The 26111-nt window shown below is 36.3% G+C and overlaps 2 protein-coding genes across 5 annotated transcripts in view; one reads left to right on the top strand and one right to left on the bottom strand.

Annotated features, from left to right (window-relative positions):
* The window catches only part of LOC106138179 (cullin-associated NEDD8-dissociated protein 1), a 19607-nt gene extending 17269 nt beyond the window's left edge, over window positions 1–2338 (top strand). Inside the window, exons 23-24 of the mRNA XM_013339246.2 lie at window positions 222–368; window positions 641–2338. Coding sequence (XP_013194700.1) covers window positions 222–368; window positions 641–774 — 281 coding nt within the window. The 3' untranslated portion in view covers window positions 775–2338. The remainder of the gene's footprint in view (window positions 1–221; window positions 369–640) is intronic.
* Window positions 1758–26111, bottom strand: part of LOC106138178 (myosin-2 heavy chain) — a 26792-nt gene continuing 2438 nt past the window's right edge. For 2 of the 4 annotated variants that reach the window (XM_060950583.1, XM_060950581.1), the window contains 38 exons: window positions 23462–23571; window positions 22438–22593; window positions 22115–22230; window positions 19179–19346; window positions 18688–18837; window positions 18158–18412; window positions 17484–17647; window positions 17042–17195; window positions 16605–16790; window positions 16079–16210; window positions 13982–14072; window positions 13390–13517; window positions 13127–13309; window positions 12929–13053; window positions 12699–12846; window positions 12226–12465; window positions 11986–12139; window positions 11531–11854; window positions 11287–11447; window positions 11089–11214; window positions 9983–10300; window positions 9712–9883; window positions 9434–9560; window positions 9199–9313; window positions 8803–8961; window positions 8360–8581; window positions 7441–7572; window positions 6636–6800; window positions 6087–6242; window positions 5683–5934; window positions 5093–5233; window positions 4611–4762; window positions 4200–4317; window positions 3796–3905; window positions 3426–3588; window positions 3239–3339; window positions 2732–2843; window positions 1758–2410 (listed from right to left, as the gene is read on the bottom strand). In XM_060950583.1, the coding sequence (XP_060806566.1) occupies window positions 2351–2410; window positions 2732–2843; window positions 3239–3339; window positions 3426–3588; window positions 3796–3905; window positions 4200–4317; window positions 4611–4762; window positions 5093–5233; window positions 5683–5934; window positions 6087–6242; window positions 6636–6800; window positions 7441–7572; window positions 8360–8581; window positions 8803–8961; window positions 9199–9313; window positions 9434–9560; window positions 9712–9883; window positions 9983–10300; window positions 11089–11214; window positions 11287–11447; window positions 11531–11854; window positions 11986–12139; window positions 12226–12465; window positions 12699–12846; window positions 12929–13053; window positions 13127–13309; window positions 13390–13517; window positions 13982–14072; window positions 16079–16210; window positions 16605–16790; window positions 17042–17195; window positions 17484–17647; window positions 18158–18412; window positions 18688–18837; window positions 19179–19346; window positions 22115–22230; window positions 22438–22593; window positions 23462–23571 (6046 nt within the window). In that variant the 3' untranslated portion in view covers window positions 1758–2350. Of the gene's footprint in view, window positions 2411–2731; window positions 2844–3238; window positions 3340–3425; window positions 3589–3795; window positions 3906–4199; window positions 4318–4610; window positions 4763–5092; window positions 5234–5682; window positions 5935–6086; window positions 6243–6635; window positions 6801–7440; window positions 7573–8359; window positions 8582–8802; window positions 8962–9198; window positions 9314–9433; window positions 9561–9711; window positions 9884–9982; window positions 10301–11088; window positions 11215–11286; window positions 11448–11530; window positions 11855–11985; window positions 12140–12225; window positions 12466–12698; window positions 12847–12928; window positions 13054–13126; window positions 13310–13389; window positions 13518–13981; window positions 14073–14213; window positions 15052–16078; window positions 16211–16604; window positions 16791–17041; window positions 17196–17483; window positions 17648–18157; window positions 18413–18687; window positions 18838–19178; window positions 19347–22114; window positions 22231–22437; window positions 22594–23461; window positions 23572–26111 lie in introns of those variants that run through there. The other 2 variants (XM_060950586.1, XM_060950594.1) reach the window with 2 other exon arrangements.

Here is a 26111-nt window from a genome sequence, read left to right on the forward strand (position 1 = left end):
CTATCTCTTTCTTCGCTGGGATTGCCTGATGGCGTGTGACGAAGTAATGTCAATAAAAGACTTTCGTCTTCCTCTTGGCGTACATCCCGGTTATTTGGTGAGGAGGCCGGGTGCGTCTTTTATCATGATCCTGGATTGCTTAAATAATCATTTTAGCGAAGTCGCGGATAAAACCTAGTAAGTAATTAAATTGATCAATAATTGATCTATTCATTTTGCAGGGCTAGAAAGCCTAGTGGAGCCGTTGAAGGTGACGTGCACGATGAAAGTGAAGGCCAACTCCGTGAAGCAGGAGTACGAGAAGCAGGACGAACTGAAGAGGTCCGCGCTCAGGGCCACGGCCGCCTTGCTGCAGATACCGGAGGCTGGTATGTTCACTTATCAAAAATTATTTGCATTGCATATATTTAGGAAGAATATAAAGGCATTAAAAAATTTTATCGTGCAAGGTGTACAATAGCTGACCATAAAGATAAAATGTGTGTTAGATCTCGTCCTGTGGATGTCATAATGGTGACAAGGAACAAAGTATACCTTTGCCGCTCCTACATCATAGTCCGCCATCTGTCCTGCCGTCATTCTAATCAAGTTATATTCTAAGAATTGTAACGAGATCTTTATTGGAAATTTCCGTGCACAGAGAAAAACCCGCACCTGATGGAGTTCGTGTCCCAAATCAAGAGTTTCCCCGAACTGCAGCCGATCTTCGAGTCCATCCTGAAGGACTCGGCGGGCGCCGGCGGCCTCGACTCCAACCTCATGGACCAGAGCTAGCGGCGCCGCCTGCCCGCCATACACACGCTGCGCATCTAACCGAAACAATAACCTATCTATCCAATTTACATCATTGTTGCGCTGCGCATACGAAGTCGGGTACGTTCTTGATCAGCTTTCTATAGAGATGCAAATGTGTCTTCAATATCTGTGTATAGTTTTATTTCCTAAAACACTGATTGATGTTTAGCCGAGACACTTCAGTTCGAGTCTTACTACAGAAAAATATTGCTTAACCGATATTGGTGCTATTGTACCCATATTTTCTTTTCCTTTGTTGATTCCCTTTTGGTAAAATACTTTCAAAGTGTTAATTTAATGCTAAAAGTAATACTTCGTTTTATGCCCGAGTTATTTGGAATGTGTTTGTGTATGTATGTATATGTCGCAAGCAATTAATTTTGTAGTAAGTCTTGTTAAATATAATCGTAAGTTTTACTAGGCTATTACAAAATCAGTATATGTGACTAAATTGGTAATAAAATGTCTTGTAATATTAACATATTTACTAGCGCACTATGTAAAATGATGGTCATCCTAAAGCTTGTAAAAAAAAGAAGAAAGCGGCTAAACCCCTATTACTTTGAGCTCATAAGATTTTGTGGTATAAAATTGCCTTCGTGAAATGAGCGAGAAGGAAAGTTGCCAGGTCCTAATAATCTTTTATTGACACTTGATCTATAAAAATCAGATATAAGTCTTAGATATGTGAATATTCGGATAGATAAGTTATTTATTTCGTGTATTGTTTTAGTGTTGTGGGAATTTTACATTGTTTACGTATGTGTGTGGGACGTTTGTATACAGAAGTTGTAATTTATGTACTCATTGTGGCTGTATGAAATTCTCACAACAATAAAACCCTTGCGCGTTTGCGTCAACCACGCTGGTTCTATTTTTATGTTTGTTTCGTTAATGTCTATTGTATAAAAGTTTGGAATAGACAATTGAATGTCATTTTGTATGATTTTGTGGGTTCACCGCGCCAAGAACAGACTTTTCGAAACATTTTAAACGGACTGAAAGTATTTCGTGGTCATTTTACATAAATTAGTCTAATAGATTCTCTTGTAAATTCATTGTCGTATGTTAAAGTTTTATGCATCGCGTCGAAGATCGGCGCCTTATGTTTCGATGAGCATGGTCGATGAGCGGACATCATTTAGAAGCGTAAGGAACTAAAGATAAGACGAAGCATTTGATCAACAGTTTTATTATAAAATTGCAAGTACATAACTACTAACATCGCTAACGAACTAGTCGAGACTCGTATCGCTAGGGGATAAATTAACGACGTGGGAGAGGAGTCTTTAGGCCGTCACTGTACAGAATATAATGTGACTAAAAGCGAAACTAGTTATATAACTATCGAGCATGGTCAGCTCACTATAGATTTTTCAAATGTTGTGCGTAAAATACTCTTCTCATTGTCGCTTCACTTGATATATAGTGTATTGTTAACATGTCGATAGTTATACATTATTGATATGTATGGTATTGTGATATTACATGCTATGTGGAAAAATCATAGGAAATGGATAAATACACTAGATTAAAAGCGAAACACGAATATTAGTTATTTCCCTTTCCTCTTGGCCGCAGGCGTGGCGCTCGCCGCACGCATGCTCGGTGTGTCCTGTGAGACAAGAATATTGTTCATAGTCTTTCGAGTATCTCTATTTTGCAAGTTGACAACTTGATTGTGGATGTGGATAATGGACAAGAACATTGTACTAATAAATCACACAAATTGAAATAGCTCCAATGGTTGACACTTAACCTTATTGCCTTAGCAATAACTTAATTATATAAAAAATAATTACACCCAGGACAATCTGTATAATACATGTTTTTGACCGCGGATCGAACCCGGACATCTGATTGACAACCTGGCATAATAACCACTCTGTCAGAGAGCTTTTCAAATATAGTGGTGACATAAGTAAGTGTAGGTTACCGTTTTGGCGGGCGACCCCCTCGCTAGCGCGGCGGCGCTGGAGTTGCGCAGCATGGGCCGCGTGCCCACGCTCGCCATGGCGCTGGCGGGCCGCTCCGGACTTTGATCTTTGCTGCTCACAAAATATATTCAGCATTTAGTTTATTTATTCCAGAACATCGATCTGCTCTTTCCCATAAGAACTTCATCTTTTAATTTTCCACAAACCCTGCATACTTCTTCATTCACTTTTGTCACTTCATGTAAGGTCGTCAATATCTCGGCACATTGTTCTAAGCATCATAATGCAGATATACTATCTGCTAACTGCTTTCTATCTCATATTTACGTGATCAGGTTGTACCCTTTTTCTGTTTTTTGCTTAGTGGTTTGTCTGGTGTTTGGCATCTTAGTTTTAAGTCCTTTTGCATACCATCTAGCGACGTCAAGATATCGAGTAAGCGATCGGGATATTGTGCATTCAACTGCTGCATAACATACAACACTAACAACCAATCAAATACCTACCTGTTGCTACGAGACATTTGACCCTTTCTGCTGAACATGTCAGAAAGTCTTCCTCGCAAATCCCTTTTGCTGCCGGCTGCGCTCATATCAGAATCGGAGCCCTGCAATAATCACATTTTGATTTGAAACTTATTAGATATTTGCAAGAATGCATGCATACCAATTACATACTAGAATTTAGACTTACCTGCGACACCGTGCCAATAGGCCTGAAATCTACCGCATCTGAATCCACTTGGTCATCAATAGACCTGGATTTGGTCAATTTCTTGAGCTTGCCGAAGATGCTCTTCTTTTTCTTCTTGTCAGTGGGCAGCACGTCACTCTGCGCCGACCCTCCTGATAAACGACTGTAATAATTGTACAATAATTATTGTTTATGTCATAATCTAAAGATCTTCAGAGATAATTATACATGTTATGACATGAATGATAATTTATTAGCAAGCGCTGAAACAGTGCATTTTTTGAAGTCAATTGAATAAACCGCGCGATGAACGAAGAGGAAAAGAATATTCGTTCTTTCTACTAAAAAATATAAAGACAGTAATTGTGACCTGTCTAAACTAGAATCGCCACGTTGCATTGTGAAGAGTCGTACATCATCGCCGTCCAAAGACTGCATTGATGATACGCTGCTGTCGTCTACTGACTTCCAAATATGGCTCTGAAAAAGTAAGATCTTGTTCTATATCACTCCTTATCCTACTTCAAGTATTGTTAAATGAGAACAATTAGAAAAATAAAAACTCAATTCAGCATATTACATATGACAATGAGGCGTATTCTCGCGATTATAGAAAATGGCTGATTTAACCTCTTTGTGCCCGTAGTTCACTTTAGTTGTCCGGTCAACCGGAGCAGAGAAAATTTAACATTACATAGTGAATTGTAATCGAATTTATTTCAATGGTTCGAAAAACAAGTTTTTTGTTATTAAGTGATATATAAACATGCTCACCTGTTCTTTAGTAGTTTGTTCGAGTGAGACAGAACGTTTCTTGAGCGACGGTGCGCGGGAAGGAGTTCTACTAACCGGCGCCACAGTGAGAGTGTCGCGAGGTTCCGTTGACATGGCACTGAAATAACATTATTTATATTCTCGTCAAACACCAGCTATCATTTTACCTAACATGAAATTTCGTATGCAGATATAAATATGATCATCTTTCCGGCAAACTACATAGATATGGATCATTTCATCATAAAATATTCCCTATAAATATTAACATATTATTCCGATGTCTAAGTTATATAACTGCAAAGTTTCATGGAGATCCGTAAAGAAGTTTTTGTGTGTAAGAGTAACAAACACGCACATTCTCAAATTTGGCAATATATAATATTAGTAGGAATTAAGTACAGTACTGACCGGCGGGCGCTGGCCTGGTGCCTGCGCTGCCGCTCGGCGATGCGCGAGGCGCGCAGCTCGTCGGTGAGCCTGCGCAGGCGCGCCGCCGTCGCCTCCGTCGCGCCCGCCTCCGCGCTCTCCGGCGTCGCAGAACGGGAACGGGACTTTGATGACTGGATATTAAGGGTTAATATTAAATATTCACATTAAATTTGTAAGCCCTTTTTATATTCACATTAAATTTGTCATCGGTCAAAAACATCTGCCTTACTCTGTACTAAATGCAGATTATGGAATACTAGGATGGCAGCAATGCGGCATGCACGTTCAATATGAAATAATTTTGAATATTCCACCAATAACGAAGCGGCGAAAATTTTTTTTACTTTCGGCAAAACACGTCAATGTATCATAGCTGGGATCCGGACTGAGAACAAAGTTACGATGCCATTATCGCCTTCTGTAAACTCTCATGAAGTTCCTTTTGGATGTGTCGCACTTACCCTATTTCTTCTCGGCGGAGTGGGAGTCATCAAAGACTTTTCAGGCTTAACGGCGGCAGTGTTGGTGCGGAATAAGCTGGGGTTTTGCTTCATCAGGTCCTCTATGGTTTCCAATAATTGAGTTATAATTCGATCATCTTCCTATGAACATAATTCCGTACATAAAGACATGATACACTAGTATTAATCAGAATATGTTTTGCATTTGTATTGCAATCCGCATGCAGTTTAAAATTAACTTATTTTGAAAGTTGACATATATTCAAAAAATAAATCGCTGATGAATCTTATCACTAATATATAAGGTTCAATCACTGTTGGGAATGTGGCTACGAGCACAGTTGGTGGGAGGTCCTATATATTTTTTGTGCACATGAATTGCTAAATAAACATAAGTTTTGAAGATCAGTATATTAATTTTAAAGACAAGTTCGGTTTTTACACCATATAAGTTGGCATAAATCTTTAACCCTCCTGCCATGTCACATTTGGGTCCCCCGGTGAGTAGTCAGGGGTCATGACCCAGAGGTAATGTTATTACACTGTAGTGAGGTAGGTACCTTTATAACACAGAACTTATTTTTTGTTACCTGCTGTGCTCTCTTTAACGACCCCACCAACAGTTTGTTCTGGTCGCGATCTTTATCGTGGCGTTCCTTGTCGCGCCTCAGTTTCTCATTGGCCGTCCTCAACTTAGCGTGAGCGTCCCGCAACTCCAATAAGTCGCATTGCAACTCCGTCACCTTCTTCTTGGCTTCCTCCGTCTCTTCTTCGGTTGTTCTCTTCAGCTGGTCTATTCTTCGCTTCATGTCCAATCTTTCCTTGTCACGTTCGCGTTCCACCTTGAAGGCAAAGAAAAAATATTTAAATGTTAGCCCAAGGAATAAGTTCTGATTTTCTGGTCTGGTTTCGATTTGACTATACCAGCAATTTAGCTTCCTTACATTCACGATGTAGGAGGTAACTGGCCTCATATACACGATGGAGGACTCACCTCAAACAGTGTCTGCCTTAAGTCTCTGGCCAGTGTGGAGGTTTCCTGCAGTAGTCGTTGCTGTTCGTCGCGCTCCTTGTGCCACGCGAGCTCCATCCTCGTCGCCAACCCGGCTACTTTGGCTCGGCCCGAAGACAGCAAACGCTCCTCTTCATACTAGAAATGTTTTTAAAAAATCAACGGTATTATTATTAATTTTTGTTGTCTATCGTAATTCTGATATCCACGTAGAAAACTCAGGTAATTATCAGAATCAGATTTAGTAATAATTTTGCGGCAAAAGTTTTTGTTCGTATTTTAAGTTCAATACAAAATTTATCTAAAATTTCCTAAAAAATAATACCAAAACATTATATTTTCTTAATTATTGTATCAATTACTAATAGATTGCGGCGGGCACTAGTTCCAGAAATTAATGTAGGTAGGTTAGGTACCAACTCACTAATCGGCTAGGTACGACGTATTGTTGGTCTAAATTTTCAATTACTTTTTGAAGGTTTTAAGTCTTTATAAATTTCGTTAAGTTCGAAGTTGTTTTCTTTCACTAACCTCATTGAGCCTAGATTGCATTTCAGCGAGGCGCACTTCGGCAGCAGATTTCTCGCTAACCAGCTCCGTGTTGAGCTTGGACGCCAGCATCCGCGATTCACACAGCTCGTCTTCCAGGCAAGCTATCTGCTGCTCCAGTGTAGCCAGTTTACTGCGGTATTCTTCCTGTGAATAATAAATTCAAAATATTTATTAATTATTATTGGACATTTCAAACATGACATAAATGTCATATCTTGTGGTTTCACAACATTGGTTGAAGTCAAATAAATTACTTAAAACTAAGTTTATTGCCACTTCTAAAGCTTCAGTGCAGAAGAAGCGGTAACAAACTGCACTACAGCATTTTCTTCAATAACGTCAACTGCACAATTAGACAAACTTCTTCTTTTTTTTTATTTATTGAGCAGAGCTTAATCCAATGGTCGACTGTTAGATGATCCTATCAGTATTAGTTCCGCCTTTTGTTCAGGTACAGATTGTATTTTGTAGGTAAAATACAAATAAATAAAATGTCAGTGCAAAACCAAAAATCTTATACCCAAAGTGGAATAAACACTGATTAAGCAAGCAGATGGAAAAAAATAAGCCCGAAATGTAATATCAGCTTTTTGTTATCATTTAATTAGAATTATTAAGAAGTAAACGGAAAATCTATCATTTTCGGATTGGCATATTTTAAAGATTTCCAAAATTTTTGATTTAGTTATCGGCTTTCCAATCTTCATCTGTTGGGAATCAAGTGCTACACATAATTCGAATTTAATTATCGTTAAAGTAAATAGTTGCATTAATATTAAAATACCTCATCAGTGCTCGATATGGAGTGCCTCTTCATTCTAGTGGCCTTGTCTTCGTTTTTCATTTCCGCCATTGTTTTCTGAGCTGCATCTAACATCTGCTTATAGTTATCCCTTTCTCGTTTGAATCTTGATACCTGGAATTGTAAGTAATGTATATCAATTTTTAAAACAAATCAACAAAAATCAAATCTCTTTATTGCGGAAACACAGGTAGAAAAGATGATACAAAACAGTTCGTGTCACTGTGATCTGTCTTCACAAGACGTACAATAATTCAGTCAGATAATTTTTTTCATTTTGAATTTAAATCATTCAATAATAAATTAAAAATCAAAATTTCGCCTTAATTTATACTTAATTAAAAATAATATATAATTAGCAATAATGTCATCAATTAATATTTAATAAAAATAAAATATAATAATTATGTCACAATATCTTTTAAAAAGTCATTGACGCTATATTAGCACTTATCAGTTAGTAATAATTTTATTTCCTTTTTAAATGTTACTATGTCCAATTTTTTTAGATAATCCGGTAATTTGTTAAAAATAATAGGAGCCATACCAATCACACTCTTGCCAAGCATAGCAGTCTTATGACCTCCAGTTGCCAGTTTTAGTTGATATTGGGATCTCAAATTATTTGGTCTCTTTCTAGTGTCTATTAATTTTTGAAATAAGTGCGGATTAGATTTAACAAAAATACATATTTCCATTATATAAACACAGGGTAGTGTTAAAAGTTTAAGTGTTTTAAAAATAGGTACACAACTTTCCATTGACTTTAGTCCACACATTGATCTGAGACATCTTTTTTGAGCTTTAAATACTTTGTCATTTTCACGTGAGTTACCCCAAAATATAATTAAATAATTTTATTATGATAAAAAGTGTCTACCAGTTCAATAAGTCTAATTACCTGGTTATGCAGAGATTTCAGCTCATCTCGCATAGTGTTCATTTGACCCTCGTATCTCAACTTCGTGTCTACAAGTTCTGCTTTCCTGGCTCTCTCTGCCTGTTCCAGCCTGGCATTCATGGCGGACAACTCTCTTTCCAATTCCGCGTTATCAGCTGTTAGATTCCTCTGGATTTTAGACACCTTTTCGTAATCTTCCAATTTCTTACGAGCTTCTTCCAACTGGAAAAATTACATAATCTCTGAAGTTAGCCCAAATTAGCTCATAACCTAATACGACCCATAACCCAGTGTTTATTAATTAAGAAAAAAAAAGACATTAGCTTACTTAAAAAAACGTTATGAAAAAGGAAAATAGAGCTGCTATCCCGTTCATCTCATAATATACCAGCTATTCACTTGCTATAAATGTTTCCACTCTTATTTAAAAAACTAACACGCACCTCTTTCTTGACCTGGTCATGGTGGTGTGTGAGCACTTCCAGTTGTTCCGTAGCAGTTCGAAGCTCGCGTTCGCGCTGTTCCAGTCTCGTGTTCAGTCTCGCACGCTCCACTTCCCAGCCGCCACCACATAGACGCTCTTGTAGTGTTGAGATCTCATTCTGGAAATAAATTAGAAGTATTCGCACAGTCGCAGAGAAAACGCAGAGAAACTTATTTTCTCTGCGACCTCCTGTTCCTACAAAACAAAGCTACAAAAATAAGTAACTATAACGTGAAAAATGAGTTTGCTTTGTCAAAGTTGCATAGCAGTCAAGTATTTCAATTTTACAATAACTACGTGTCTACTTTGTAAGCATATCCTAAAAATTGTGTTATAATTATGCGTTGTAAGTTACCTGCAATTCAGATTTTTCTTTCTGCCACGCATTGGATTGAGTGTCGTAGTTCTCTTGCATTGATTTGATATTTGCCAATGCTGAGTTCAGTTCCTTTTGTACGTGCAACAGCTCCCTGCACGAAATTTATGGTTATTTTATTTATGTAAACTGTGATAAATATTAATAAAGGTTTCCCTTTAAAAAACAATGCAAGATGACCTTGATTAAATAGTGTACGTATATATTTGCTTACCCTTGCGCTTGTTCCTTTTCAACTGTAAGTCTGGCTTTTGTAACAACATGTTCTTCCTCTAATAGCTCGTATTTACCCGTTAATTCCTCATACTCTGCCTTTTCTACTGCAAGCGAGTGCTCCAACTCTGTAATATGTAAATTTTTTTTATCATGCTTAACATATTGACCAGCGTCTTGATGATAACATTATTTGAATTATTCGCTTAGATATTTAAATTACTCATTTTAAAATAAGACACTTTCCATATATTAAGTATAATGGTAGCAATAACTTACTCTTGACGGATTCCTCATATTCCTGTTTGAGATCAGCTATCCTCTTTGCACCCGCTCCGGAAGTCTGTTCAAGAACTTTCAGCTTGCCTTTCAGAGTCGCTAGTTCAGCTTCTTTATTTTTACTGTCCTTGTCGTGAGCAATACGCATACGTTCCAGTTTTTTGCGTTCAGCCTAGACATCAGAATTAGTTATAAGAATAAACTAATTTAGAAGAACATTTTGAATAAAACATATTTTCTGAGTCATAAACATATTTGGTGAAGTCATTACCTGTAGATCAGTTTCCATTTCAGAAGCTTTACTTTCCCAATAACTAGATTCTTTCTTTTCAGCTTGTAATTTATTTTCTAGATCCTTTCTTTCATTTTCTGATTTTGCAATGTCCGATTTTATTTGAGATGTTTCAGACTGCAATATAGAAAGATCCTTCTCTGTTTTACTGAGATCATGTTTAGTTGTACTTAATTCCTCTTCTTTCTCTTGTAAATGTCTCGTAGCTTTTTCTAACTTGTCTTGCATTTGCGCCATTTCAACTGAAGATATAGCTTCATCATATTTCTGGTTAGAAGTTTCCCTTAGAGCGTCCTCCTATAAAGTTATAAAGCACATGTGAATGATGTAACATTTGCAGATTACATATTCTAGTCTTTTTCTAAAGAGGATACAATCATACATTGGTGAAGTGTGTAATTTTTTAAAATAATAAATAAGTATTGGAATGTGGAAGTTAGTTCAATTGCTATTTATGCTATCGAGCGTGATGTTGGAACAACACACAAGGGGTGTCAAAACCAGGTTACATGCTTGAAACGGTAGATTTTGTACCAGTTGTTTTATATGAACTTCTTTGGCAGCTATAGTAGACTCCAAGCTTGTAATTTTGCTTTCATAATCTGACTTTAGTTCTCTCATCTCTGTCTCCAGAGTAATGAGTTTACTCTCAGTCTGAATCAGTTTCGTTTGAAGCTGATCTTTTTCGCTAATAAATTCAACTGACAATCGTCTATGAGAATTGGACAATGCTTCAGCTTGTTCCTTTTCTTCCGAAAGCTATATAAATAACAAATCATTAAAGACAGAATTTTTGATCACAGCATACCTAGATTATATTCAAATTATAGGTTATTTTTGGCATCATTGTAATTACTAGCTTTTACTTGCGACTTTGCTCGCATATAAATTCAGTTTCGGTTTCTATGAATATATGTATTATTCTTATGTTTGTTTGTAAACTCTTTATTGCACATAAAAACTAAATATAACAAATTTCAAAACAGTTAGGTATAAGATACACCTATATAACTACCAAAAGTTTCATCCCAACACACCTAAAAAATTTCGTCGTTAATAAGGTCATTAGCAAGGTGTAAACTTACTTCTTTCTCCAATTTTGCCATGCGGTCCTTGCGCGTCAGTAATTGTTTTTCAGCACGTTTACATTTTTCTTCTGATTCTTTTAACTTCTTTTCCAGATCAACAATTTTTTTAGTCTTATCACCAACCTGCGAAACACATAAAATTTTAAAGTTATCTTTATTAAAATTACATCATTATTCGGTAACTTTTAAGTTTACCTCTTTGAGCAATCTGTTTTTGTCTTGTTCTAATTTGTTTAAAGTATCGATTTGTTTTTTCAACTTTTCTATCTCTTTGTCTTTAACATCCATATCTTTTTTCAGATCAACAATTTTTTTCATACAGTCAGACATTGCTGTTTGCTGAGACGTGGAATTTTCTGTAAGAGAATACAAAAAAAAATAAATTAATTTTTCATCCTTAACAATGATTAATTATTACTTATAGATTTTTCAAACCCACTCAAGTCTGTATTTAGTTTTGTAATTTTTGATTCTAAACTTCTTTTTTCTTCTTTGAGAGTTTTGTTTTCTTCTTTGATATTATTGTGATCTGTTTCCATCGATTTTAATTTTCCAGTAAGATCTTTTTTGTCAGCTTCCAGTTTGCCCGTCAGGTCTTTTAATTTTCCGATTTCAGTTTGAAGACGGTTCTTTTCATTAGTGAATTCAGATTCGTTTTTAATAACTTTTGACTTCAATTCTTCAATTTCTTTTTCTAGTTTTACTTTAACATTGATATCATTTGTTGATAATCCGGCGTTCTTCATAATAACATACATTTCACCTGAAAAAGATTAAAAAATTAGAAAGTACATAACTACTTTACAATAGATTTATACCTGGCCTATTTTCATATTATAAAAACGATTTAGAAATGATTGAACTGCTGAATAAAACTTTCTAAGGGTAAATTACCAATTTCACTTTCGAGATCTTCCACCATTCTTTTCATTTGAAGTTTAGTCGTTAGATCAGTTAATTTCTTTGGATTACGTGGCTTGAAATATGTCATCGCATCTTCCTTCAGCGCTTTTAATGAAGCTTGTAACTTAGCATTTTCTTTTTCAAGCTGCAACACAACATAAAACGAGGTTTTAATGCAAAAAATAACTTTAATATTCATATGGGAAATGTGTACATGTATGTGAATTATACCTTGCTGTAATTTAATTTAAATTTATCTAATTCTTCTTGTTTAGACTTGAGAGCATCAGCATCTTTCTTCACATCTCCTCCAAATCTTACTTTCTTTTCAACTTTTTCTTCTTTTTCCTTACTTTCCAATTCTTTAATTTTAACCATAGCTTCCTTAAGTTCATTTTCTAGCTGGGAAATTTTGTTTGAGTTTTGTTCTAATGATTTCTCAGATCTCAATGTTTTTGTTCCCTTTAATAGCTGTAAATTTAACAAATAATTTTAATTGCAGTCTTGTGTGTCAGTGTAACATTCTTAATATACACAAATACTATCTACTCGTTAGCGCATAAATAGCTTTAACAAGGGAAAGCATTTAAATGAAATGAGACGCATATTTATTGGCGGATAAAGGTGGCGTGATATGTGCCTTTCTCAAAAATGGTTTTCCTAAATTGCTCCAGTGTAGGTGATGATACAGTTTAAAAAATAACCTGTAGTTTCTTATTTTCCGCTTGTAGTTTTTCATTATCAGCTTCAAGACTCTGAGTTTTAGTTCTAAGAACGCTAGCTTCTTGTTCAATTACTTGCAGTTGGCGTTTTAAATCTACATTTTGTTGTTCACTCGCGCCATCGAGAGATCTAAAAAGGTAATTTAAAATAATATTTCATTGACAATTGGCAAAAAAAAAAACGAAAAGAAAATATTGTACAATTAACGTACTTGCTTTTTATAAGAGATGCTTTTGGTTTCTTTTGAGCTAAACTAAGTTCAGCATGTAATCTTTCACAATCCCTTTCTTTTTCAATCAACTTCTTCCTCAATTCAGCTATTTCGTCCTCTAACACCTGTAATTAATTAAAATTACCGTAAGCACTTTGTTAAGATTTATTAATTATGTTGAACAGAATGTACACCTACTTTAACTTTCTCTTCAGCCAAATTGTTACCCTTCGTAGCATTTCGTCTGACAGTCACTGTGGAATTTGTGTTTGTCTTAGCTGTAGTATTGGCAATTTTATCTGTAAGTTCCTTCACTTGTTTCTTCAATGAATCACGGTCTTGCTCCAAGTCTTCCACCTTTCTACGTAGAACAGCAGCCTCCTTGAAAATAATGTTAATTTTATTTTTTTTCTAAACATTCGCAAGTTTATATTGGGGATGGAAAAGTTTAATAAAAATACTTGTTCATTGAGTTCCAGAAGAAGTCTTAACTCAGCAGGATCTTCCTCATCAGATATTCCCTCATCTTTCTCATTTGGAGCCTCGATTGCAAGTCTATTAGTTGGTGGTGTCGGTGATAGTTTCCTTGCTGAAATGCATAATAAACATTTAGGTTAACTTGAATCACATTACAAATTTAAAGTAATACACGAAGCAAGTGTTAGTCTTTTAACAGTTATGGTTAACAAATAATTAGTTAAATTAATAATAATGTCCACTTAATTGTAATTTGGACCACTCATAACATTGATGTTTTAAATACTGATTGAATGCAAAACACCAACACTGAAAGGAAATAACGACTTCTGGAGAAAATGGCTACCTTATATACGCCAGCTTAATTATTATTATTACATCACAAAGCAAGTTAGTCAGACCTAACTGGAGATACGAGTAAATGGTATCGGGTGGAAACAAAATTAGGTGGTTAGAATTAAATTTTAAATGAATTGTTAGGTAAGATAATATAAAATTATATACGTCATTATTGAAGAAGTCGAAAAGAGGGATATACAAAACGGAATGGAATTTTCGTAACACAATATGACGTACTTCTGGCTTTGGTAGCCATTTTCTTCAGCTGTAGAAGCAATGACTCATTATCATCCTCGACTCTCGATGCTGTTTTACGTAAGCTATTTGCCTGAAAATATTCGTTAGTTATCATTATAGGACATTACAGAAATACCGGGCATTAGTCTATAAGTAGAACGGGGATAAGGTAAAACAATATTCACAAAATGAAAAACAAAACGACATGTATTTAAACGATAAAAAGATATACCTATAGATGGTAATCTTACTGCCAATGGATTGAACAGAGAAACGAAGGGGAATGAAAAGTGACACGATGGTCCTGCTGTATTTTTATCAGGGGACAGAGGAGGACTGTCTGTTTTCTCTTTTGAAAATTCCTTTTCTTTATTCGATTCATTTCCGACTTCATCATATTCAAAGATAGTTTTATTATCTAAGTCTGTAGATGTTCCCTGATTGTACACAGATATTTTATCTGTTTCTAAAGCAACATCTACAAATTTATCGTTTTTTGAAGTTTGTTGACTTTCATCATTAACAAGTTTAGTAATCGTTTGAACACTTGAATCTCGAAACTTTAATCTATCAGTTTGGACTAAACAATCTACTCCAATAAAATCCGTCTGTATACATTTGTTCTTCATGTAAGCTAATTCAGTTTGAGCGTACATCTCTAGAGTTTCCACGTTGCTCTGTGCACATGAATCTAAAGTTATTTTTCTAGTTTCTGTTGAAACATCGTGCACCATGATAAGATTAGTTTGACAACCTTGCGAATAGCTAACTATATGATCGTGTGGCGATTGAATGATTTGGTTGATACCAATTGATAACTGAGTTGTTTCAAAAGAACATAAACTTTGTTCTAAAGCCTGCTGCATTTCTAAAATACGCCGAGTTGGATTTTGTACTAAGATAAGCTTGTCATCGTCAACATAGTTTGAACTAGGGACTAGATCGGGATGGAGAGAACGTGAAACTTTAGGTGGTTGAGGTAATCTCCTGCCTCCGAAGCGTTGAAGGTATCGACAAGCCTGTTTGGAAATAAGATTTATTTAATCTTTTGTAAGTTGAGTTCTAATCGATTGAAACGTAAATTATTTGAGTTCCCCTTATATATGTTACTGTAAAAGCCCGAACTGTGGTAAATCCTAAGATTTTCCGGTAAAACCTAAGATTTACCAACTTTCCATGGTAAAAGTCCGAACGTTCTTTTATTTCGAACTTTTACCACCATGTAATTGGTAAATCTTAGGATTTACCATAATGCCACGGTAAAAGTTGATAAAGACATGTCATCAATCACATATAATAATCACAATAGCACTCCGTGTTGTAACAAATAATATTTTTCTTAGGTACTTAGTACCTACTAATTAATGACGATTGTCTTTTTTTTCAACTTTGTTCCTTAAAATACCAAATTATAAGAATCATACCGATTTAGTGAGATTTAATTAGCCAACTTAAGCGTTATGTTTGTGAGAAGATATTTTATTTTTGTAATTTAAATACATAATTATGTAAGATTCATAAATACATGCCTATTATAATGCTAAAGGTAGAAATAAATGATTAAGAATAATATTTTTTTTATTCCCAAAACTAATATGTACCAGTCATCATTGGTAAAACCTAGCATTTACTTAATTCTTATAGTAAAAAAATCATTTTCAATATTTACCGTGCTCTTGAGGTAAATCCTAAGATTTACCTAGTGAATGGTGGTAAAAGTTCGAAATAAAAGAACTGTTCGGACTTTTGCCATTAAGAGTTAGTAAATCTTAGGTTTTACCGGAAAATCTTAGGATTTACCACAGTTCGGGCTTTTACAGTAACATATACAATAAGTACTAGGTGTCATTATTTATGGATGGTGTATTTGTGTCGCGCTGTTGACTCAGACCGTGTCTGGCAGAGCGCCAGTTGGCGGCAGTGAAAAGCTAATGCCCTATTAAATGCAATTGTTCACTAGTAAGCCCTAATGATTAGAAGAATAAGTGAAGCTAATGTGAGAAATTGCGGTTTTCGTAACATCTAATATTAGAGTCACTTTGAATCAGGTTTTGGTATCTTGTGAATAGTTGAAATTCATATGAAAGTAAAACTTACCTCTTCCTCGGCATTGCGCAATTGTTCCCTAAGATCGGCTTCGCGCTCTAGTGAATCCTGCAAATCGCGCAGCAACTGCGCCGGGTCGTCCTGACTGCCGCCTCGGGTCAGTGACGACCGAGACACTTTTTGCTGGAAATAAGATCACATACTGTAGGCACATTGAATTCGGAATAATATTAATATCAATACTGGTGAAAATGACGTTGTAACTGTAAAATATAAATAAATATAAAAAAAAATCTCAATTCTGAGATTTATTTGACTACTTATGATCTATAACTATGAAAGATCATGCCTATTATTTAAATTACTTATTGATGCTCAAATGCACAGAAAGAGTGCGGTTTAGTGCGGAATGGGAAGTGCGATATATGTACTTCTGTGCATTCTTATGCAACAATATTTAATGCCGTAAACTAAAATCAAACTTCACTAGCCATAGGTACTTCGGACCCGGGCAGTTCCTCGCTCTTTGTGCATTTTGGCCTTAACTGTTGTTTCAATAGGTATTGTTTTCTATTACCCCATCGGCAGGAGGCTGACTTTTCTTTAGATTGGCTGGGGGGGCGCCCGACGCCGCAGCTAACTTCGCGTTGGCCTCAGCTAAATCTCTTTGAAGCCTCAGAGCGACCTCGGTCGAACGAGCTACTTCCTGCTCCAATTCTTTTATACGGTTTTCTCGATTCAGCCCCTCCTGCCCGCCTACTATCTGCAAAAACATATAGGGCAACATGTAAGTATGCTTTCATTGAGGTGGTATAGTTTATTTTTGGGTCTGTACTTGGATAGAGCTCGTACTTACATGTTTTCGGAAAACTGTTATATACGTTATATTATATTTTCACTTTCTCTCATTTTAGCCTGTTCCCATTGCACTTTCTGCCACGGTGCTTCGAGGCCCGGAGTCCCCTTCCTGACTTTTAAAGTCAGATTAGAAATAAATTACAATCTACAACTTACTTCTAAAAGTTTCTTCTCCTGATCAGCTTTCTCCTGTTCAAGTTGATCAGCTTTCCTTTCAGTCTTTTTTAACTTAAACGATAATACTCTACAATTTTTTATTGTTTGCTCCAACTCTCGTCTTAACGACGAATATTCATCTGCTTGATCCTCCCTGAAAACAAAAGTATTTTGTTACATATTCCATGCAATCTCGTTAATACTAACACTTTTTGCTAATTGCCCTAAATAAATTAATATTATAAAGAGAAAAGATTTTTTTGTACTCTAGTGTATAAATGAATAAGCTCAAAAAATACTGGCTTGATATTGGTGATATTTGTCACAGAGACAGACAACATCTTCAATAGTAACATATTAGAGCGGCTACTTTTTCTATAATTTTTAAACATGAGTCACGCCCCTTGCCTGTACCCTAGTTAGTAAATAACTCTGTATTAACCTAAAGTTGTCCTGCATTTCCTCGATTTCCTCTTCTAGGTCCCGCAGTTCTTTCTTCATATCTTCATTCTCGTCCATCAGTTCTTCACAAAGAGTTTCAGCAGCCAGCAGTTTGGCCCGAAGTTGCTCTATTTGACGCGTTTGTGCTTCGGCGGATGGTTTACACTGTAAACAAAATAAGTAGATAAGAACTTGGTTAGTATTTGTTCTGGAGCATTTTGTTTATCATACAGGTTGTTTTCTGGTAGCACCTGGAATTCGTCTATGGCCGTAACTCCTGCATTAATTCCTAAGTCAGTTATTATTACGTGAATTTGCCTCCGAATTACAAGCTATTTTTAATAGGGAAACCTGACCTATTCGGATGCCAGTTACAGAATCTGTAACCTGAATGTGCAGTTTTCCTTACGATGTTTTCTTGCACTGTAGAAACGGTATTCAAAGTTCAAACAAATGATAGATGGGTTAAGTTTATATGCAGCCGTCTGTACATAACTTAGAATACAACAAGAAAGTCTCAGACACTGTGGGAACCCGATACCTTCGCATTTGCATACGAGTTGGCTTAATTACCCCCTTCTGCTCCTGTAGGTCCTTTTCTTAAATAAATCCTTCTTTATTCTGAAATAACGAATAATTACACGTAATATATAATAATATAATAATAATAAATACCTCAAGTTCACTTTCAACCTCCTTGATGCGTAGTGACAGATGTTTCTTCTCATCTTTCAAGTCTTCGTTCTGGGAGGTGAGTTCGTTTACTTTTTGTTGCAGTTTCAGCACTTCCGACGAACGCCCGGTGGTATACTTGTTGGCGGTGTCAATGTTCGCCAACCGCCGGAGTAGTATGTCACTCTTCTCTTTTTCCACTCTTTCACATCTTTTCTTTAGAATGTCCATTTCTTGCTTCAGACTTTCTATTTGCTCCTGAAATTTTTATGAAAAGTATTAAACTACATGCATCAAAAATGACAACGAAGTTCTATCTTGATTGAATTTTTTTATGTTATAAGTCGGTTTAAATGGCAATATGTAAACTGCGTTGGGCTTGAGCGTTACTTGACCTCGGAGTACGCTCATATTACAAGAGATTTTGATGAAGAAGGAAAGATTATCTCAATGATGACTCCATAGGTATTTTCCTCAAATGGGAAGTATTCAGTACTAGGTAAAAATATTTCACCTGATCAATGACATCTCACCTGATACTCTTTAACATTTGCATCAACGAGCGTTGTGTTTGTGGTATCCGTACACGTGGTGCTGGTGTCGTCATCAGAGTCCTCCTTGTCCCGGGATGGACCGCCTCTTTTGGGGGGCTTCGAGACCGCTGAACTTCGGGCACTCTTTGTCTAACCACATATTAAAATATTATAGACATTGCTTTAAGAATATAGTCCATTTCTTTCGGTAGGTACTAAAATAAGGTAAACAATTATGACAGGTCTTTTTGAAAAAAAAAAACACTGATGTCACAATGCATTACTTTTGCTATTAACCGTACTTTATTTTAAAATGTATTTTTTTAATTAAAATACATTTGACGATTGTTTTCTTTCATTTAAGTCCATACTTAAAGAAATGAACTAAATCTACAAATACTATTTACAAGAGTAATTCAAAGAAGACACGTATTAAGATAAATATGGCATCTAAATATAGAAGTTGGGAATACTGCCAAATGGTACGTCACCTGCATCATAAAGTTGACGTCTTCTCGGGCGGCTATTCTTTCTTCCTTTAATCGCGCTTGTTTTTCCTCTTCTCTACTTTTAGATAAACTTCTTCTTTCTCTTTCCTGTCTTTCCTTCTCTATACTAGATTCTTTTTCGAAACTATTTTGAGCTTTCAATAACTGCATCTGCAAATAAAGAAAATTATTTTTAGTGGTCTATCTCTATAGTAGCTTAGGCGGTTTTTAAAATAGCTTTGGATTTTGATGATAGTATCGTGATTTTACGGCAGGCCTACTACTTACCAGAGTTAATTCTTTTTAAAATGCCGTTTTTACCAATATACTGCTAAAGAGATTTTGTCCGTGTCCGTGTGGTTCCTGGCACCAATACAAAAAAGAATTGAACCACTCCATTTCTTTCCCATGGATGTCGTAAAAGGCGACTAAGGGATAGGCTCACAAAATTAGGATTTTTTTTTAGGCGATAGGCTAGCAACCTGTCACTATTCGAATCTCAATTCTATCATTAAGCCAAATAGCTAAACGTGGCTCTGTCTACCCCGCAAGGGATATAGACGTGGCCATATGTATGTATGTATGAGATTTTGTCCCATAGTCCCATCGTACTACACCTACAGGGTGGAAGTATTGGATGTATTTTAAGACACACGCCGCAATGTATAACGTACAAAGTAAACTGCCCACATTTAATGTTAGAGTTTGGTTTCGCGGTTTCCGTTTCATTATGAGCCATATTTTAGGTGTTAAACATAAGCAATAGGCCATTTCCTCAATTAATTATAATGTCTTGCGCATTGCCAAGCATCAACTTTGACGGCGACCTTTTATATTTATTTTGAGCAATAGATCGCATGTTGCGTACAGCGCCGGCAACAGTCGAGGATTGGCGTGACCCACTTAGAAATCATCTCACAACTTTTCTATATGAAGATTCAAGGTAAAAAATCTATGTTTGTATTGCTTCAAAACTAATTCGTTAAATTTGTAAGGCATAAGTATTCGATAAAGTGTTAAAGGAAACAAAATTTAAAGAGTTTTTTTTAATTAGCATTTATAAGTTAAAATCTGACGTTACGAGTATTATCTAATGCCAAAGTAAACAGTTTGATGTACGGGTCTATAAATAAGAAAGGTATAATGTTAGTCTAGAAATAAACTGGAATAATTACGTGTTTTAGTGGGTTGATACAATGCAATAAGTCAAATTATTTTTAGATTTACGTATAAAGTTCGTAGCGGAACAAAGACTTCCCATAGTTACAATTGGTTTATCGCGGGGCTGCGCTCCCGTGAGAATTTCCAGAAAAAAGTATGTAACTATATGTCGTTCTTAAAGGTCTTTATATTCTGTGTACCAAATTTCAATAAAATCTGTTTAGTAGATAGTTACATACATAATAATCATGTCTTTATCCCTTGCGGGTTAGACAGTGCAATCAGTTTTGAAAAGACTGATAGGCTACGTTCAGCTGCCTGCTTTATTTATGATAGAATTGGGATCCAAATAGCGACATGTTGCTAGCCCATCGCCTAAAAGAAGAATCCCAAATTTATAAGCCTATCCCTTAGTCGCCTATTTCGCCATCCATGTGAACGAGATGGATTGATATATTTCCTCCTATATATCCTATATATTTGGATCCTATATATTTTTTTATTAGTTTTTAAGTTTATTCGTTACGAACATTCAAAATAACAAATATTTTATCTTTATTATTAGGTAGTGATAGAGAGTGAATTTACTCGTAGATTGCGCTTACGCCTCAGCATACTGTAGCCACTGACAAAGCATATCTACCTAATAATGTTAGAAATGTTTTCTAATGGTTTTTCTGGTACAGAAACAGAATGCTCTTAGTATTAAGTTTGCTTGTTTAAGATTTAAGCTTTGAAAATAACAGAAAAATAGTAGGAAATAAGAATAATAATAAGAGACAAAAAGGATCAATAGTTGACGCAGAAAGCATTTGAGGACAGAACAGCATAGCTTAGGCAGATCCTAAGTTAATCCCAAGTTTATTCTAGCCTTTTCTTTGTTTAACTTTAAGTATTAACTATTCTCTTAGTCGTCTTTTATGAAATCGAAGAGAAAAGATGAAGAGGTCCTGTTCTTATTTTTTATTTTGGGTAAATCTTCATTATATGATATGGCTATTAAATTGGAAATGTGCTGTGTGGTTTCCGGCACTTTAGAATACGCGGCGTAGAAGCGACTAAAGGAAAGGCTTATTAACTTGGGATGCTTCTCGTTGGCGATTCGCTAGCAACCTGCCATTATTTGGATCTCAATTCCATCTTAGGTCATCTGAACAGCACAGCTGAACGTGGCCTTGTCGCACCTTGTCAATATTTTCGGGACTGTTGGCTCTGTCTACGTATGTTCACCGTTTAATTAAAGCACGCTATGCTAACTCTGGATGTACGTGTTTATTGTTGGAGGATTTATGAGATCGTTGAGATTTCACGATGACAGCCATTGTTGTTGTGTTAAATTAAAAATAGCAACGCGAGTTTGCTTTACGCCGACGCGATAATGTCTTCTTATGTGTCGTTTCAATAAATGTTAAGATCTAATAACGTTAAAATTACCTTTTATTTGAATAACTCGAATGGAGTCTTTGACTAATTTTGACAGGTTTATATAAGTTCTTTTTTTCACATAATATTTTATTATTAGGCAAATCCGATCTTTCTTTTCTTAATTTCATTCGCACATTTATTGAGATTACAGTATAATATTAACACAAACAGAAGATAAAGTTCACTTGAAACACAAACAATATTAACTTCGTTATCCTTGTCATAAGCCGTTTGCTACGATACTTTTCGCGATGGGAGTGGTGCTTTTCATTGAAAATATAAATAATTTATAAAACATAATTAATCTCATAATAAATCATAAAATTAAGGACAGAATCATGGAAAACAGTTACCTTCCGCACGCGTTCCGCTAGCGAATCATTCTTGTTGATGGTGACGCTGGCGGCGGTGACGGCCGGCACTGGGGGTGGTGACGGCGACGGCCGGCGCAGTGTCACCGTATCCGCTGCTGATATATAAATATTTTAGACAAATAAGTTCACCATTTGCGATAGATTGGGAAAAAATATTTTTAGTTCTTTTATTCCTTTGCTGGACTTTCCTTGACTAAGTGAAGTTGATAATGATAAAGTCCGTTGTCCAATCTTCAAAGTTAGAGGGCAGTGGCGCTGTGAGTGTCCGTTTGGACGGGTCTAGCAGTCTCTATAAAAGTTACCTGTATGATTCTCCTTCTGCCCCGTGTCAAGCGCGGGTAGTGGCCCGGTGAGTCTCCGTTTGGGCAGTTTGAGGCTGACGGTGACGGCGGTCGTCTCGGAGTCGTTGGCCCCCAGGTCCGGCGTCGACGTCCACGATGCGCTGGTTCTGCTGAACCCTACGAAGGGGTACGCAATTATTGAATGTCATTAATTGCGATGCAAATTGCAGTCTCAAGGAGGTATGGAAAGGTATACAAAACAATGTGCGTGCTAATGGGCTAAGAAAGCCAAAGATCGGAAAAAATTAATATAGAACCTAACCTCACCCATACTCTAGAGATTTTATCAGTAGGCAATAGGTACCACTAACAGATTTGAGAAACAGGCGGCTTTGTTAAGTTAAATACTAGGTACATATCTTCCAAATTGTTGGACAACACCAGACTTGTGCTTTAGGTAAAAATCAGTATCTTAGTTACGTACATCAGTTTGATGTTCATACGCATAGCGAGGGACAACATCGTTGTGAGTAAACCCTGCACTACAACCTCTATCCAAGCTTGGTTAAGTGTACCCTCATTGTTGCAAATGTCAGATTGAAATCGCTTCGAGTAAAAACCTGATTTGCCAGTACCCCTCTTCAGGAATTTGGTCATAAATGGACCCTGTGTCCGGTTTCTGATTACCGCCAAGAGAAAGATAATGACACTATGACAGATAAGATGATTCATAATAGTATTAATTGACAGGGACCGATTTAGCATACATACATATGGTCACGTCTATATTCCTTGTGGGGTAGACAGAGCCAACAGTCTTGAAAAGACTGATCGGCCACGTTTATCTATTTGGCCTAATGATAGAATTGAGATCCAAATAGAAACAGGTTGCTAGCCCATCGCCTAAAAAAGAATCCCCAAGTTTGTTAGCCTATCCCTTAGTCGCCCCTTACGACATCCATGGGAAAGAGATGGAGTTATCCTATTCTTTTTTGTATTGTTGCCGGGAACCACACGGTTTAGCATCGTAATAAAACAGTTTTACCCGTGGAGAAGCCGTCTTTCTTTGGTGGGTCGGCGGCGCTGAGATTAGTACTAGAAGCCCATCCTCGGCCAGGTTTTTCCATGTCTGCACCGTTTTCTTCATCACGACTCCTGTGACATTAAGTTTAATAAAACATGGGGTAAGAACATACCTACATACGATAAGAACAGTTTTGTTTAATTTGGTGGTATTTAATGCTAAAAGGCGGATACTTGCGGAACTTTTGATATCCATTCCAATAAAAATTGACGATAGTCGCCAGCGAGTGTACTGAATAAAACTGAATACCTAAAGTCCTTAGTTTGTTATACTATAATGATTAATAGTTTCAGTCCTACTGCTAACTATTTGCGCTTCACGCATGGAAATCACAATAAATATAAAACTAGATATTATTACAATTGTTACGGGATGACGTCACATGTGCCCCTGAACTTATTGGCCATTTATTTACCAGGTTCACAGGGATTAATTAACATGTCTTCTGCTGAGTTTTTAAGTGGAGCTTTCCACAAGAAGGGTCCACCTGTAGCACTATTGCCTACGCGATAAAGTTTCAAGAGGAACAAAGATCCAGGTTGTGGAGGAACACGATAAGAGCTTGACACTTCCTCAAGCGCTCAACTCTATACGCGAAGTAAAGCCAGGAAACAGTCTATCTATACTTGCCATATATGAAATTGACTGCAAGTTGGCACTAAGTACGGGTGGCTTCTAGAACAATAGTTCGACCGGATTTAGTCAAGCCCGAAACGGGAATATTACAGTTAACAGTTAACTAAGTATTTCGAAAATGGAAGAAACCTTTAGGCAGAGATTTATCCATCTTTAGATTTCCATTGCAAAAGCTAATGTCGGTGTAACCCGATGTTCTCCGTGAAGTCCGTGATGGTGTCTCAAGAGGTCATTTGGCGTTAAACGACACTGGTAAAATTACGAGACTGGTTTTACTGACTTCTGAGGAAGCCTGAAACTCTCAAAACGTCAGACAACAAGGACTTAATGATTTATTATGAGCTTATTCACCAAGTGGCGGGAAGAATTTGCTTTACCAAGTCTGAAAGCTACCGTACAAATGTATCTAGAAAATTTTGGAATTCCATCTCGACCAAAGTGAGAAATTCCGAGTCACAAGTTTTCCAAGAAATATGCAAAAATGAGGAAATGCAACACGAACCACTGCATTTCACCTTGTGGAATGGTAAAAAGGTGTAATTAAAAAAGATTACTGAAAAGTATTTGTAAAATAATTGTGGGCGCTCCGACTTCGATGACTACAGTCAAGTTATGAACATGAAATCCCAATATGCCAGGCGATCGAATATAAATGGATTCGGGGTAGGCACATTAGTCTGACTCCATAATCCAATACTAAGTCGTCGGAAGGGGAAAAATCATTGAAATTCCAGAACCAATGGAAATAGCATATAAGGTGGTTTCGCGTGAACTTCAAGATTGTATTGTATTGAAATTGGTTTGCGTCATATTTTGTTTTTTGGCCAATAAATTCATTCAATCATAGCAAGGGTGCAATACCTATTACTACACACGGAACCCTGCTAACCATTCAAAAAGGGGAGCAACATGCCTATCTAGTATGTCAATAAAAGAAATATACTAAAAAAAAAGAAGAAAAGACTGGTATCGACAAATCAACAAGTAATATGTTTTACCTATTTTAATCTTGATTACATATCACTCCTAGAGGATGGGAGGATCTTTGTGGTGAGCAGGTGCGCGTCCAAAATAGAGAATTCTTGACGTCTACTAAGCGGGATAGCGGACTCTGAAGTGTACATAATGATCTTTTATTGGTGCACTAGAACTGTTATAGTTATTTCAGCATCATCAGGTGTTTCGCTTCAAATATCCGATCCGAACCAACGCATGACAATATAAAGTATGGCGTGGTTATCTGGTCGTATTTAGCCGGTTAGCAATTTACATTTGATCGTGACATACACACGTAAATAGGGAAAGACTGAAAAAGAGATGGATGGATGGCGTAAAGGATAGTATGAGGAGAAAAGGAGTAACCAGTGAGATTGCAATTGACAGAAGTAATTTTGAAAAAACTAACATACTGTGCCGACCCCACGTATAAAGTGGGAAAAGGTAACGACGAAGAAGAAGAAGATACACACGCCGCCAGTGTGCAACCACTCAATCTAGGTATAGAGTTTCTATGCATGATACAAAGAACTTTCATGTACATTTGAATAAGATCTCTAAGATATAAACCATTTGAACATTCTCAGGAAAATATACTTCTCATAAAAAATTTATAAATTTGATGTGTGTATTTGAATGTACAATAAATATTTGGTTATATACCTATATACATATACCTTATATACGGTTTTCTTGCTTATAAACAATTGCAATAAGAAGATCACGATGGATGTGGAATTTAACTTCAAACAATTTGTGACTGTAGTCGTTAGAGCTATTGTACTCGTATCAAAGAAGATCAATAGAGCATCTTTGAGCTATGAAATGTAAATAAATACACACGTAGGTATGTTAAGACGAATCATACAGATATGCATGTACAAAGTTTAACATGAGTAAATTGCTCTAGTGTTTGCTTTACAACTGCAATGTATAAATTGTAAACAACATAAGGCAAAATAATGTTCCAGGTCTGGTC

Source organism: Amyelois transitella, chromosome 3, assembly GCF_032362555.1.
Source record: "Amyelois transitella isolate CPQ chromosome 3, ilAmyTran1.1, whole genome shotgun sequence".
Lineage (NCBI taxonomy): Eukaryota > Metazoa > Arthropoda > Insecta > Lepidoptera > Pyralidae > Amyelois > Amyelois transitella.